General features: G+C 28.3%; 1 protein-coding gene across 1 annotated transcript in view; it reads right to left on the bottom strand.

The window, feature by feature from the left end:
- Window positions 1-1,339: 1,339 nt before the first annotated feature.
- The window catches only part of LOC118204587 (protein SCAI), a 113,701-nt gene continuing 97,518 nt past the window's right edge, over window positions 1,340-17,522 (bottom strand). Inside the window, exons 13-14 of the mRNA XM_085806777.1 lie at window positions 15,654-15,754; window positions 1,340-12,645 (exon numbers count right to left, since the gene is read on the bottom strand). Coding sequence (XP_085662903.1) covers window positions 12,502-12,645; window positions 15,654-15,754 — 245 coding nt within the window. The 3' untranslated portion in view covers window positions 1,340-12,501. The remainder of the gene's footprint in view (window positions 12,646-15,653; window positions 15,755-17,522) is intronic.

Raw genomic sequence — 17,522 nt, 5'->3', positions numbered from 1 at the left:
TTCATACGATTCTTGAAGATGTGTGTAGTGATTTTACAGGTGATATATTTATTTTAGAGTTTGATTTCCGCGTGACTCCGAACTATCCTTAATTTATGGACATGAGTGTATTTTATGACTTTTAAATAAACGTCTATTTTAAAATAGAGAATTAAGGGGCTATTGCAAATTAAAGTTTATTCTAACTTGCATTTTTTAATCATAAATATATTTACATAAATTTTGTTTTATTTTTGTGATAAATCATTATTTCCAATTGAATTTGATATTTGAGTTTACTTAGATTAGGCTTTGATTTTAATAATTATTACCATGGAATTAATGCAGCTTAGCACATAATTTGGATTTTGAACTGAATATTTCCTTTTCATTTAAATTTATAAAAGTCCTTAAAATCTGTTTATGCTTCCTTAAGTCGTCACACTGCTATGGCACTATGTTGTGTATTTGGAGAATGTCAATTTAATAATAAAATACAGTACAAAGTGTTTAATCCGGACCTCAAAGCTACAAACTTTCTGCGCATACATAGTTTTTACGCATGTCCATAATATGTTTACACATATGCATAACACGTTTAATGCGCACAATACGTTACGCATGCGCGTTTAATGTATAATGGACGGTATAAGCTAGGCTAAAATTATCTAATTATGTATTTCAGTTAATGTTGCAGATTGCGTTGTGCCTTAATCTTCTAATTGGATCCGGCTTATTATTTTTTGCAGACTGTTAGAGCAATTTTATAAAAAGTAAGCTTGAACTTTCGATTATGTCAAAAAGAGTTTCCGATTCTGGAGCTACCAGGATCTACTAAGCGAAAGCATGTTTCGATGCCCATCAAACAAAATGTGGAATTGCTGCAAAAAATGGATAAAGACATGAAGAAAGTGATTGAGAGGTTAGTGAAAACGAAAAAATTTCGATTGACAAATTAGTCAGTATTTTCGACACAGCAATTACAGTACTTGAACAGCGGAACTTTGTAACTGAACAAGAAATTATGTCTGCTTATAGAATTAAAGAGAAAATATTAGCACACAAAACGAAGCAACTTAAACAATTTACATTGACAGAAATGTTTACTAAAGTAAACAAATAATTATTAAGTTTTTTTTTTGTAAATTTTGATACCCTTTAGATCCTAATCGCTCTTTATTACATAAATTACGATTTCATATTTTTAATTGTATAATTTCGGCATGCCAACTTACCAGATTTAAACTGATGATCTATAACCCGGAAAAACTCCTAATCCGGAATCGCCGAAGTCCCGACGAGTCCGAATTAGACTTTGTACTGTATATAGAAAAAGAAATCATTGCCTCAGAAAACAAAATAAAGTACCTACATTCTTATGTTTTATTAAATCATGCAATCAAATAGTCTAGAAATTTCAATTTGTAGAATTTCTATACATCACATAACAAGAAAAAACTGTATCTAATGATGCCAATGCTTGCTATGTTGCTTTGATCATGTGTTAACAGACATACATATAGCTGACAGTCATAAATGTAATTTCTTCCTCCAATAGTCCGGTAAAATAAAAGATTGCAGTATCTTTCATAACTTGTTCTAATAATAGTCATCTCTTAAAAGTAAGAAAATAAGATTAAACAAGCTCACATTTATATATATACAAATTTCATAATATAGTTTAATTATGAACAGCTTAAAATTTCTTCTTTAATCAAAATGGTTTATAGCATACCACGTGTATTTAAAAACTTCTAGATGTAATCAACATTTTATCCTTTGATTCAATTAATGTATTATTAAAGTACATACACATTTAGTTCATATAAGAGTTATAGTATATTTAAGGGTGCCCCTTGGATTATTGCTAAGTTGTTTCATTTATGGTAACCTGAGTAGTTGAATGTTATGGAAATCCTATTATGACATATTGGTTGCGCGATTGCTGTGAATTTTAATAACGGGAGAAAAGATTTGTAGGGGCTTGTTTGTATGTTGGATGTTGGTTAGGACGTAAGATGGTTATTATTTGGTTTACACGGTAAAATCGCTAAATGTGGTAAGATTAATTTGAAGTTTCTGTACGATACGAAACAAAAAGGAAAAAAGGATTAATTGATTGGCGTGTAAATGAAGGTTTACTTAGTAGCCATTGAAGTGTCCTGTTTGTGCAAAGGAAATGCGTATGGTCAAACGTCGGAGGATATTTTTTACTCTTATTTTTGTGAATTTATGTGGCGATGCCAGTATATAGTTCAGATAATTTTAGGATGTTGTTAAGGAATTTTGTTTGACTGAACACACGGAAATTTCTCCTTTGTGTAGTGCTAAGATGAATTTCCTTTTTTATGTTATTTCATTGTTTAATTTAAAATGTAGTTTATTGAGATTATATATTTTTTGTTTGACTCTAGTATAGAATTGGCTGTTCCTTTGACGTTTTAAGTGAAAATAGATTGATGTGTATATGAATAAAGGGAGTGTGCAATTCTCTTATTTTTTTTTTAAGTGAAAATAGGTTGACGTGTACATGGATACCGAGTTTGTGCAATTCTTTGACTTTGTGAAGCAGCAATTTTTGGCCCAAAAATACCCATATATATATTTTTACCCATATAAGTATCTGAAAATATTAAACATATGCCAAAGCGATGTTCTCATCTTGAAATCAAGATGTTCCAAATTTGTATTACTATAAAACTATGTATTTTGTTATGTATGGGTATTTTTTTGAATAAATTTATATCAAACTTTAAAAAAATTTTAATTAATATTCTTTTTCCCTCTGCCACATCTCAGCCAATTTAATCTGAAACAACAATACTTGCAGGAAATTTAAAATTTTTAATTAAATCATTAAAGAGAGAAATTATATTTCTTTCAAACTTTTTTCTGAAATTTTAATTAGTATTCTTTTTTCCTTTGCAACATCTCAGTCAATTTAATTTAAAACAATAATACTTGCAGGAAACTAAAAGTATTTAATGAAATCATTAAAGAAAGAAATGAAGTTATTTTTGCTTCAAACTTTTTTTTTAAATTTTAATTAGCATTTATTTTCTCTCTGCCATATATCAATCAATTTAATTTAAAACAATAATACTTGCAAGAAATTAAAAATGTTTAATGAAATAATTAATGAGAGATATGACAAGTTATATTCCTTAAAGGTGATATACAACAGTCTACCTCAAAGTAAACATACAAATTTAATAGTATGTGATAAAGTTTATTAACAACTTAAATATTTTATTATTACCATCAGAAACCATTATATAATCAGAGATTCAATATTACATCAAAATTTCTGATGAATAAGCAATCAACAAATCTTTATATGCAATATTTAGAAACAAAAAACTTCTAGACAAAATAATCATTTTATAAATAGATCTGAAATTTAAAATAACAACTGCATAAGTGTAAAATGCAGTGCAAATACGGATAAATAGAAGAAAGCTACCAGAGGGGGGGGGTGGTATTTAAAAATAAAAAGAAATATATATACAAACCTATATACATACAAAATATTTAGCAGCAATAACAGCCAAACTTTTAAGATACCCCATTTTTTCCTCTTTAGCATATTAAATAATGTAGCATTAGATAACATATTACATAAAGTTAATTTTGCATACTGTATATACCATTTCATGGTATACACAAACATAACAGTATGTGAAGTTAATTCAATTACAAATATCTGATGATATTAAAAAACATGTGAATTTAAAAAATTTTATTCATATTTTTACTTTTAATACAATACACGCTTAAATTACTTCAAAAGTATGAACTTGAAAAGTAAGAAAACCTTGAACTATTACATTAAAATGTAATTAAAGATTTCTTCATTTCATGTAAATATAATTAATTTCAGAAGGTAAATTCCAGATCTGTTTATAAACATAAATCAAATTTGGCACATAATAAAATATAATATGCAGAGCAATTACTTAATTAGATTTTATATGATTTTTTACTAAATAAAGAACTAAATATTGTTAAGTTACATTTTCAAATAAAATATTTAAGTTATGTAACTTGTAACATTAATAGACATGCTTCTTTTTCCAATAACCATCACAAGATATATTTTACATGATGCACAAAATTATTAAATTATACAACTACAGTTATTAAAAAAATCATATCATTTCCACCATAGGACAACATGTACTAAACAAATTTCTCTAGATAGATATATGTACGAACCTGACAGTTCTAGTGAGGAAGTATCAACATCTCATCTTGACTGCGCTTAACATTTTCTGAGTATAAGAAATTTTATCTCTTTAGTCAGTCATTTTAATTAAAAAAAAAAGACAGACACATTTAAAATATTTTGATTACTAATATTTACTTTGAAAACAAAAACACTCTTATAAGAGATAAGAACACATTTAATTTAATAGTAGAGAATCTGAAATGTTGGTAGTTCATATATCTTTCGGTAGAAAATTATTTGGTATGTTTTGTCTTGTTATGGAAAAGCTACAAAACAGTTTACTGTTGATGCAATTACTTGAAAAATTTAAAACACTAATCCAACATAATATGGCTTTTAGAATCAATGTTTGTAAGAGCAAAAGTAAGATCTATTTCATGAAAACAAAGGATTTATAAAGTGTATGTAACTTTCTAATACCCAAGTAAAAATGAACGATACAGCATAAAACAAAAATATTTTAATAGTAAAAAAAACAGTCAATCAATAAGACCGGTTACCATACAGACATTTATTTAGGATTTATTCTAGGACTTAGGAGAAGTGACTGGAATTTTCATTTACAGTAAAATTAAAGAAATCACTCATAACAGTATGCAGAATTTATTTTAATATTCCATACATATCTCAATCCTTTTAACATGTTTTCCTCCTCATAATGCAATTAACTAATAAAATATTTATAGCTATATCACTTTTATATTAGAGATTTTATTTGTGCAGTATTGTATACACTTTCATCCATAGAATGATTATCACTTTATTATTTGATATAGATATGCTGATGTTCAGTCCTCAGAGTAAGCTTCATATGAAGAACGAGACCGAAACAGTGATAACTTTTGGAAATAAATAAAACATTCTGAACCAATTTTACTGTCTACAATGGCATCTTCTGATGTAAAATATTACTATGCACGTATTATAATGGAAAAATGAAACACTTTCTAATATCATCTTAACACTATGTATAAAAGAATAATTTCCTTTTCAAAACAAAGACTTTGTGATATTGCTGGGAAAATAGAAAATTATTAACAATATTAACAAAAGAATAATATTTATTACATTCTTCATAAATCATGGACTCATGTAGCTTTGCTAGGAAAATAATAATATGAAAATTTTTATTTTGATGTTAGAAAAGTACATAACATTAAGATGAAGTTCGAACGTTTCTTTAATTACACAAAACATTATCTTTGGAGTAGGGGACAGAAGTCTCAGAATAAAACCTGTTTATGTCTGCAAAAACAATGACTTTACACATGTGTTACAAATCAGCACACAGTTGAAATATGAATCTAAGAGGATATAATAAAACTAATGCACAAGTTACATGTCTAGGTAACTAACTATTAGGATTTTTTTTTTAAATTTAAGTATAATATAAATAAAAAATTAACATACCACAAAAGGCTACTCCACGTAACTTGGGATAAGGTTTATTTATAAAACAGTTATACAGATTTTTTTTAAAATTTTCTTATTTGAATTATATTATTATATGCATTTTATTCAGATTACATAAACCCGTGAAAACTTTCCTTTATTATTAAACGTGACATTTCAATCAAATACAACTTGTCTAATATCAGATTGGCTCCTCAAGAAAAGTAATAAATGAAATTCATTTAAAGTAACAACAATATCATTTAATATTTCAGGCTGGAATAAAGTAGCCATATAGGGAGGGGAAGAAGAACAAAGAAAATATTCTTCCCCTCTAAAATATTGTTAAAAAATTGTTTTTTAAATTATCGAAAAAAATGATAATAAGAAATATAAGAAGCATAATTAACCAGTAAGCTGCAATTTTTCAGACAACATTAGAAAATTTAAATAAGATGTTCATAAAAAAATACCAATATGATCAAATCTAATTATGATAATTAAAAATACTAATATGATGATAATCAATGAAATTAAAACACAAACAGAAAAATAAAAACAATGAGAGATAACATTATAAGCAGTTAAGACATTTTTAATACAAATTAAATTTTGATGTCTACAAATTATGTCTACAGCTAAGTGCATGAAAGCATTACAATTAAGAGGTACATATTTCTGCTTCAACTTTAGTTATTCAAAGCAATTTTTATTTTCTAAAATACTTTTATTTATACTTAACTCAAAGTCATACATATTCTATATTATTAAAAGCATATGCTAATTACAAAGGACATAATTTATTTACTTTACACAATTTTAAAACTTTTCTAATAAAATGATTTAAAGTAAGATGCTTTCAATGATTTTACACACATATCACGATATTTCATTGCAGTAAGGCTTTTAATTCAAAGAAGCTAAATTTTAAGCAAGAAAGCGCATAAAAACGTTTCTATGTGCAGAAAACCCGATAAAATGATCAAATATTTCATAAAAATGACAACATTTTTAATCTCATATTCATAAAGCATAAATCTCTCAAAATATGTACATATATAGTTATATATACACACACATACATACATTCAGATAAAAGCGCAATTTAGTTTAGCTTTTTAAAGTGTAGAAGCATTTATACTTTTTTTTACAAAATTTAGAAGAATAAGATGAATTACAGATTACTCTCCTTTCTCCAAATTAGCATAAAATGTAAATTTGACTTTACATAGCAATGATATGCCAACATCATTTTAAAGTTCTTCCTTACTTAAGGCTGAAGTAGATCTTTTAAGCTTTCTCCACAAAACACAATATTGAATGTGACTACAAAAATTTTACTCAAATACATCAAAGTTAAAAAAAAAAAAAAAAAAAAAAAAAACAGACAGACAGACAGACATAAAAAATTAATACTTAAACATAATAAATTAATACTTAGACATAAAAAAAAAAAAAAATCAAATACAATCAACGATTTTCATCAAAAATGCAGATGCATTTCCAACGATATTACAGGGGGAAAAAAATTAAGCATAAGATACTTCATTACCCATTTTGTGGTAAAAACATCATTAGTAATCACATATATGGTACGGCTATATTTTGTTAATTACAGATATGTACAATCCAGAAATGTACAAAGAATATACAGCAACAAAAATACTATGTTGATAAATAATGCTTGCAATAATGCAACAAAATATATGTAATGAAATTTATGACTATGTTGCAAAAAATAATACAAAAAAGTTGCAATCAAGAAAATTATCTCAATAGTTCTTAGAGAAAATAATTTCAAAAGGAATGCTAAAAAATTAATAACACTTATTATAATGCTTTATATTTATTACATCACAATACTCAAATTTAGTAAACTGAAGTCATTCATATCCAACATAACAAATATTCATATTTTAACAAAGGATGTTCACCTAGTTCTCCAGTGAATTAAAAACTTATACATGTTACAAGCAAACAGGTTTACAAATTTGCAACAGGAGTCAACAACTTATCAACTTTTCCTTCTTTATTTACAGAAGGAATGAAATAATACAGTTGACTAGCAGAAAGAGTTTTCGTGTATGCTTCAAATTTAAATGACTTTAATAATGACATTTTCACAGCAAAATAAATTACACATAGATTTGATGTCTAAGTAGATTTGTTCTTCTCATCTACTGACAGGATTTCTCATAAGAATATTTTAAGAAATATATTTTCAAATATAAACTTTCAGAATGATTCAAAATAGACATAATCTGCTATGCATAGAAAGACAAACTAGATATATATGCGTGAAAAAATATGCCACTGAGTTAATATTTTGCCACTTGTAATACAAAGGCCATTTTTTAGACCTTCTGGAGGTCAATATTATTTTGTTAAAAGTCCACAGAATTATGATGTTTTATAAATAAAATTACTTCATGCATAAATCAAAAATAGGTTTTTAAAGTTATAGTTCTGGAATTTAATTATTACATATTTGCTGTATACTTTGAATGCATATGAATTTATTTTAAATGATACTAGAATTTTTATAGAAGTATATCTGTGAATATGTTAACATCACTTAAAATCTTGTTACTGCTTGGAACAAAAACTATTAAAATAATTGCATCTCAGTTTGAGTATGTCAATAACAACATTCTCATTTTAACCCTTTCGGCCCCACCGGGACATATATGTCCTGCAAATGTTTCCAAATCACCCAATGGGAAAAACAAGCGTAAAATTTATTGCCGCGAGTGTCACACTGGTTTCCTGTGATTACATCTACCTTTTAGTGTAATTTTTTCTCAATAGACACTAGTGCCCTGTGAGCTCTTTGTTTTATCGTCACAGTTTTGACAAGCGGGAAAGTTTGGACATTCTGGCAGCCATTTTAGGCGAAGATACATGAGTGGACACACGTGCTGTTTTCGTTGTATGTGATTTTCGTCTATTTTTGCCATATCAAGCAGTTTATTTGAAGTAAGTGAATTTTCATTGTAGATTTTGAAAAAAAATAATATTATGGGACATATTTGCTGTATACTTTGAATGCATATGAATTTATTTTAAATGATACTAGAATTTTTATAGAAGTATATCTGTGAATATGTTAACATCACTTAAAATCTTGTTACTGCTTGGAACAAAAACTATTAAAATAATTGCATCTCAGTTTGAGTATGTCAATAACAACATTCTCATTTTAACCCTTTCGGCCAATGGTCTGTTTTATGGCCAATGGCCAATGGTCTGTAACCCAATGGTCTGTTTTATTGGGACATTATTGTCCCAGTGGTTATTGAAATATATCTATGCCTCATTCTCAAAGTGGTCATTTCTGTATTTTTAGGCATAGCAATATCATGAATCGTAGGAAGGGATTGACAAAGGAAGAAATAATTAAATTATTGAATGAACCGGATTCAAGTGATGAATTGGACGATTCAGATATAGACAAGGAATATGTCCCTAGTTCCTCAGACAGTGATAGCTGTGAAGAATTGAGAGAAAATTCAGGAACATCAAGGGCACCGAAACAAAAGCTGTCATGTCTTGAGCATTAATCAGAACCCTCCGTTGACTCGGACTCTGATGATTTCTCACCCGATGAAGTGGAGCAGGTATCAAAATGTAAGTGCAAGGCAAAAAATAAACTAAAAAAAAAAAAAAAAAAAACTATTTCAAAACCTACTGATCCTGTCATTTGGTCAAATGTTGGTCCAAATTTTGAGCCACGGCTCCATGTATCTAAAGACCGTCCAACTGCAATACTGGCCAAAATCAACAGATCCTCTAATGAATTAGAATGTTTCTCATGTGTATTTCCACGAAGTCTTCTTATTTTTATTTCTCAATGTACCAACCAGCGCCTTGAATTACTGAGACATGAAAAAAAAAGTAGATATTCCTGACACAGACCCTTCAGAAATTATGCTTGTGTTGGGAGTCATGCTTGTCATGTCGTATAATCAAGTACCGAACTTTTCAGATTATTGGTCCAGCAATTCTTCATTGGGAAACGAAGCTATCAAAAATGCGATTTCCCGTAACAGATGCCTATTGCTCTTTGCAAAAATGTACTTCAATGATCCAGAAAAAGATGCAAATGCTCCAAAGACATATTATATGGATGAAGTGGTGGCATGTTTCAAAAGGACATTTATGCAAGCTCGCGAAGATAGTCCCTTTCAAAGCATCGATGAATCCATGGCTAAATTCAAAGGTCGTTCTAGCCGAAAGCAGTATTTACCCCTAAAGCCAATAAAACGGGGAATCAAAGTGTGGGAGAGATGTGATGCTGCTACGGGCTACACATATGACTTCAATATATATTCTGGCAAAGACATGGATAATACAGATCATGAGGGTACAATACTTGGAGAAAGAGTTGTTCTAAAACTTTCCTCAACAATACGTAACCCAGATGTTACACTTACATTTGATAGATTTTTTAGAAGTGTAAACTTATTGGATAACATATCTTTTCCTTCTGTTGGTACTTGTATTTCTCGTAGAAAAGACATGCCAAAATTCTCTGACGAAAAACTTCAAAAAGGTGATTCAGAATTTCTCCAGAATAGAAGAGGAACTCTTGCAGCAAGATGGCAAGATTCAAAGGAAGTTCTGATTCTGAGTAATTGCCACGGACCTGATGTCATACAAGTAAAACGCAAGCAGAAAGATGGAGAAAAAGTAATGACAAATTGTCCTACCGCTATTGCCGACTATAACAGATTTATGGGAGGAGTAGATTTGTCTGATCAAAAGATATGCCTATATGATTTTGAGAGAAGATCTACAAAATGGTGGAAAAAAGTATTTTATAAACTTTTGATGACAGCTGTTGTGAATGCACACATATTGTTTCAAGAAACCAAACATAGGAAAATACCTCTCTTGCAATACATTGTCCCCCTAGCCGAATTAATGATTGCTCATGGCAAAGAAAATGCAATTGTCAAGAGGAAGAAATCAGGTCGACCGTCAAATGCAACAAAACTGATGTTGAATGTTGGAGATCATTTGCCATTAGAAGGGCCAACAAGAAGAAGATGTGCCCGCTGTGCCAAACAAAATAAAGAAACCCGAACAAAAACTGTTTGCGCCATGTGTAAAATTGCACTATGTAAAAACTGTTTTGCAATGTACCATACATAGAAATTTCATAAATAATGTTGTGTAGGTAGGTGTTTTCTGATAAAACTGTTCCAAAAGTATTGTGAAATTCATTTAGAACTAGAAAACTGAACTTTTCACTATGTTTTATATTGTCACTTCAACCCCAATGGGACACGTGTCCCAACTAAAAAGACCAGTGGGATACATATGTCCCACCTCCAAAATGGCCCTTACAGTAAATTTTTGCTTATAATTGGGCAGAATATTGCTATTTCTACTTTATTTTACCTAATAAACCCCTAATTTATCTTTTTTTTTAAAAGAAAAAACTGGTTGTGAAAGGGTTAAACAACATACTGAAACTTGGTTTAAAGCTAGTAAAACCAGTTAAACCTGCAGCAAGCAAATAAATAAATAAATAAATAAAAATCAATGAACAAATACAACTTTTTTACAGAAAGCTTACTAAGTTCATTACTTCAGAAGAAACAAAAGTGTAAAAAAAAATTTTCTTAATGAAATAAAAGAATATATATATGCAGCATTATGTGCAAAAGTTTTTGAGACCAGATAGGTCTTACGTCTAATTACCAGTTCGCTTTACATTTTCTTTTTCAATTTATATATATATATATATATATATATATATATATATATTCTCTTTTGAAATTATAAGTTAAAATCACAATCCTTTGTCACAGATGAAAAGAAATTAAAAATTATAACCACATCAAGAGCAAATATTATTTTGCTATTACAATAATCTTAAACTATATATGACTATATTACTGCCGATACCACATATATGATGACTTGATAATATACAGAAATATATTACTAAATAGAATTTTTTATACCAAGAATTGGACAATAAAATATTTACTGGATAAAAATCATATTGTTTAAATACATAAACTCATAAACATTGCACACAGCATAACAAAATTAAATAAACATACAGCATTTAAACTTTCTTTCATATACCCATAAAATCAATAAGAGAAAAAATAATTAATACAGAAGAATAATGGCCTGTTAAATATTTTACTTCATAAAATACATTCAGCATTTCTATATTTCTCCCACACAATTTCCTTTTTGATATATTTGACTACAATGTTTAAATAAAATTTTACGAAACTAACTAGTGAAATACAAGACTGTACAAGACTAGAAAACAAAACAGTATAGTAAATTAATCAAAAATATATATCTTATAAACACCTTTCCACTGTTCCAACCCACATCAAATAATAACTTTTTGTTATGACAGTATTAATTTGCTTTTAAATATATAAGACTTACACCATCAAGTTTAAAGGAATTACAATAGAAAAACACTCCACAGAATAACAAATACTATGCAACAAGAATGTAGAAATTCTTAACAAACAAGAATTATATTAAAATAATTTTTACATTAAATCATTGATTCAACAAAGGAAACTACAAGTAGAAATGAAAAACATGCCAAGTATTCCTTGTACGTACATATATTACAGTTAAAAAAAAAAAAAAATTATTAAAAGAGGTAACAGATATTTGAAAAAACATCTTTATATTGCAAACATATGCTGTATTAGTTGTAAACAAAGAAAATTAAATTTTTTCCATCTTAAAACAAGAATAAAATAAATGCATCTGTTATTTTATATATAAATAAATTTATATTAATAATTGCATAACACGGTATGACTCAGATGATGGTATTTTTAAGACACATTTATAACAAACAGCACAATGTAAGACAACTTTGAGCCTCAAGCAAGGATGAACTTGATTACTTGTCAGTCAGTTTCCTCAACTTCACTGAACATGTTCCTTACATCTAAGACACTCACAAGTTCAAGAATTGCCTTTTTTAAACTTGGCTGCTCTAAAATCTCAGGTTCAGACAATGGAGGATGAGAACGAGGTGAAAAATTATTATTCTGCAAGAAAAACAAAAGGAAATTAAATATTTAAAAAGGTACTTACATATTATTCCATTGACCATGAAATTTGGCTAACACTGAATCATGAACGTTCGCAGAGATCCACCAAAGCTGCACCAATCTTTCTTGCAAAAATCTAAAATAACTGATGTCTTTTCATTCAAATAGTAATTAATATTAGACCTGCTTCATTTCTGCACTTCAGCAAAAAGCTTTCTTTCATCAATTTCTACTATTTCTAAGTCTCCCAGTTTTACCAGAAGGTCTGTTTATAACATTATAAGTACAAACTTCCCACAGATAATTATTCCAATCTTCCAGTTTTTTTGTATTACTGTTTTGTCTATTAATACTGGAAGGATCCCATAAAATAATCTACTGTTTGCTGTTTTGAAGAAGGCATGTCCAAAATTTCAATCACCTTCTTCTCAAAACACGAGAGAAAAAACTATAGCAATTACAGTTAATTTATTTCCTTTTTCATAAAACTGAAACCTAAATAATTTTTAACATGAGTAAATTATGAAATATTCCCAAAATTTTAGAGAAAACTGAGTGGGAACAAAAAGTTGAGAATAATAAAAGATAACCTATTCTCAGTCCATATCTCTATGACTCTAATATTGCAATGATTTATGTCCTTTTTTATTCTTAGCTTCTTTTGTTCGCCTGCCAGAGCGCTGTTACATGTGTTATGTTTGATGGTGTACCAAAGCTACCTTTCAACATAATTAGAATGCAATGACTGCTGGAGCTCTTCTGTTCTCCAATGGTACTTCACACATGTCCACTTTGAAATATGTCCAACTTGCTATACGTCCTAGTTGGATATAATTTTTTTTTTTTTTTTTTTAATTTTTAAATATGGAGTTCAATGAGTTGTAACTGCACACACTACCTTCTTTACCTTCGAGGCAATGCTTTGATTGCTCACTACTACTATTCAGTAAACAACCTGCTCTAGAGTTCTTAATTTTCTTTGTGAATTTATGTACTTTCCTGAATTTTCTTTTGTAAATTTGTTAACAATAAGTTTGAAGAAAGTTAATGAATGCCAAGCAACAAAGAAAATGGTAATGATCACCATGCAGATAACAGATAGTTAAAAAGCATAAAGATGGCATGCTTATCCAGGATTTGGCTATTGCTTACTGTATGCTGAGAACGACAGTAAGTTATGAAAAACAAAGATGCTATTAAATCGGCTCATGTTGCAAAAGGAATTAAATTGATTACCAACAAAGATCAGAGACATTAGATTATACTGAAAAATTGTTTTTGATATTCATAACAGAAAAACATTTGACTATAATATTACATACAGTATTTCATTTATGCATAGTATATACTTCAACCACTGCATTTTAGTATTAAAAAGTGTTATAATGATAACAATAGGATCTTTGTTCTAAGAATGGATTAATTATTTTTTCATTATTTCTCACGGTAAAAGTTCATTTAATATATGTCCAAAGATTTGGAATCAATTAATGACATATATCGAGGTATCACTGTACTGCAATCCACTGTGCAATGAATTTATGCCATGTATAAATCTACAAACATGATAATAACAACAAATACACAGTTGAAGTGCATCTGCAAGAACCATAAAATTGCTTGGGGCTTGCCAGTTTCAGACCACTGTTGTAAAGAAGTTGCTTATTACCATTCCATCTAAAAATGGAACATTCTCCTGAATTTAGAGCAAAGAAATGTAAGGCCTTTTTATGTCACTTTCTGAATCACCATCAATTTACATGGGATTATCATTTCATTTTACCCTATTTTCAAGCTTATAAAGGTGTTGCTGAATGGCTTTTGCACTCAAGTTGAATGCTTCTCCAGCTGTGCCTTAGCTATTAAACAGAAACAGGATGTGCTCTGTCAAATGAATATGATAGTGATGGAAATCATCTTTAATTGGGAACCATTATAATAATGTGGGCTGCAAACATCATGCCTTATCATTGTTGGTTTCATCATTGTTTTTTTAACTTGTTATATTACAGGGTATTGTTTACTCATTTCTTACATACCTGCTTGATGCCCAGAACATGTTTCTTCCCATTTCATTAGCATTTGTTTCTACTCATAAAGCATACATCTTCATATAACATTATATGGAGTTTATGTTTCAATAGATCTCACAGATATGCCAGCATAACTAATATCACAACTAGCAGGCTAGAAGAAAAAGCACTCACTAATGTACTTCTCTTTTCTTACATGTTTTTTATTAGAATGAAAGCTGACAGAATGCTCACATTCTCACCCTGTGGGAATCTGAAAGATCTTTATTGGGCACCTAATTATGAGTTCATTTTGTTTATACTAAATTTCTAAAATTACTTTCTCCCTCTCCTTTTTTTTCTTTTCTGTACAGGCATTAGTTTAGTAATATTCATTTTCTTTTCTTTACAATTATTAGGCATAGTAAACTTCAAAGAAGAACTATAGAAATCCCCACATGTCCAAGAACACCATTAATTAGCCATTCATATGTAACTAAGTTTAATAATTACAATATTAACATTAATCATGAGTTCATCCAGACATTTATTGAGATATTTAAATGTGTTGATCAAAAGAAATAATTACTGACAATATTTGCACTTGATTATTATAATAGAATTATCAGGTGCTGGCAGAAAGTCACTGTATTGCAGGATTGGCAAATTTCTTCCACAGTGGTAGAAACTATGAAACGTTACTAAAGTGAAAGAAATGAAAGAAACTAATTTTTAACACATACACATTTGTATTATTTATCTATATTTTATTCATATATTATCACTTATATTACTAATTTAAATATTCTCATTTTCTGTATAATTTAAGAAGCCTCATCTGTATCAACTTGAGTAATTATGTATATATGCATTTTTGTGTATTTACTTTAATTTCTTTTACATCTGCGAATTTAGACACATTCTGAAACTGAATTTTTGTTCATATCAGAAAAATAAGGAAACTTTTAAGTGCTAGAAACAAAGCAAACCTACCATAAATAGCCTATGTAGCCTCAAAACAACACGACAAAAAATGAATCGCAGAATCAACAGTCTTAGAAAATCATCACCATAAAATTGAAGAAAGGCTGGATCTGAAATATTTTAAATATAATTAAAATTAAAAATATATGAGCAATGAAATTTATGCATCCACATCATCAGCTTTGAAAAACTAAATGTAATTAAAATTGTTGTTAACTGAAGTTATTCAGTTAACAAAAATTTTAATTACATTTTGCTCTTCAAAGTCTTGAAATACAGATACATAACAATACAACTTTCAAATCAGACATGCTATAAAACAAGACATGAATAGACAGATATGCAATACAATTTATACACCAGTACACATACATCATCACAATGACCCAAATAAAAGGATACAAAGTGCATGAAGTTCATTAATAGCATGTTTGAATACAAGGGAAAATGTCAAATCAGTTTTTTAACAAAATGTAAACAGAAGCGCTCTATTACATTTTCATAAAAAAATGCATCACTGTGAGAAAAATGAAAGACACTTGGTAATGAAATTTATATCCCATTCTATAAAACACTCTACATATCCACACAAAAGTCAATCTATATATAAACCAAAAGGTAAGATTTTGCTGTAAAATTCAAGCAAAATGCCTGACATAAACCAAATTTTAAACTATCCTATAAATCAAATTATATACATCACCAAAAGTGTGAATAATTTACTCTTAGTTAGAGCTATTAGATAAGCTGCAGCTCATCCACTACAAGAACAAACTTAGTCACGACTACATCATACAGTGCCAGATGACCCAAGCATCTAACTTTAGATAAACTGAGACTAAAACTACATTAACTTTGATGGAGTAGGCTAGCATATTACAATATTTAGTGATTTGCTTGCTCTCTTGCTTCAGAAACAATGGTATATTTTTATCATGCTGTTTTATTTAAAATTTTTTTCAATAATTTAATTCAATATAATTTTTTTTTTTTTTTTTTAATTTTACTGTGAATGACAAGAAGCTTAAAACCTTTCAGCATAATTATTAACAAAATACATATAGAATTTTTTAATTTAAATTTCTGATATTTTTATTAAATTAGTCTTGAGCGGTATTCCCTCTAATTTTTTATTATTAATGTGCAACTTTTTTGCAACTAGTTTGTGTGGCTCTTATTTTTTACTCTTACTTTTTTTAATTAATTATATTTTAATAACATTCATTACTCTCAAAAACTATTTATTAATTATACAAATTATTCCATTAATGTACATGTAAACACAAAAAAATATAGCTTAACTCTAATAGTAATAACAATAGCAAAATGTTCAGATTTGTTAAAAAAATAAATGCTATGTTTATCTTAAATATTAAATCTTTACTCTTCCATCTTTACAATTTAATAATTCAACATATACGTGATCCAAATTTATTCTGTTTCCATTACATAAATAAAATTTTATTTCTATTAACATGTTTAAGCAATCTTCTTTCAAATGATTTCTTTGTTCATTTTTTTTTTAAATTCATTAAACTGTAACCTCATTTACTGTCAACATTTGATGCCAAAAATGTTCTGCAATATCCATTAATTTTTAAAGTTCAGAAAATTGTACAGAAACTGTTCAGAAAATTCTGTTCTGAAAACATTACCACATCTAAAAATTTTAACATAATTTTTTCACACATGACAAATTTAATGTCAAATTTTGTTGTATTAAAACTGTTTTATGTGTTACTGCATTTTACGCATCATTTTTCAACTGGTTCTGTGCTATACTGAAATTATATGCACTAAATGCTTTCAAATCAAATGCTGTCATTCCAATACTTTACTTTCAGGAAATCTTTTTTTTAAATGACAAATTAAATTTAT

Source organism: Stegodyphus dumicola, chromosome 12 (genome assembly GCF_044657685.1).
Source record: "Stegodyphus dumicola isolate Sdum_Otavi_A_Nest chromosome 12, ASM4465768v1".
Lineage (NCBI taxonomy): Eukaryota > Metazoa > Arthropoda > Arachnida > Araneae > Eresidae > Stegodyphus > Stegodyphus dumicola.
This window is presented reverse-complemented; position numbering and strand designations above follow the sequence as displayed.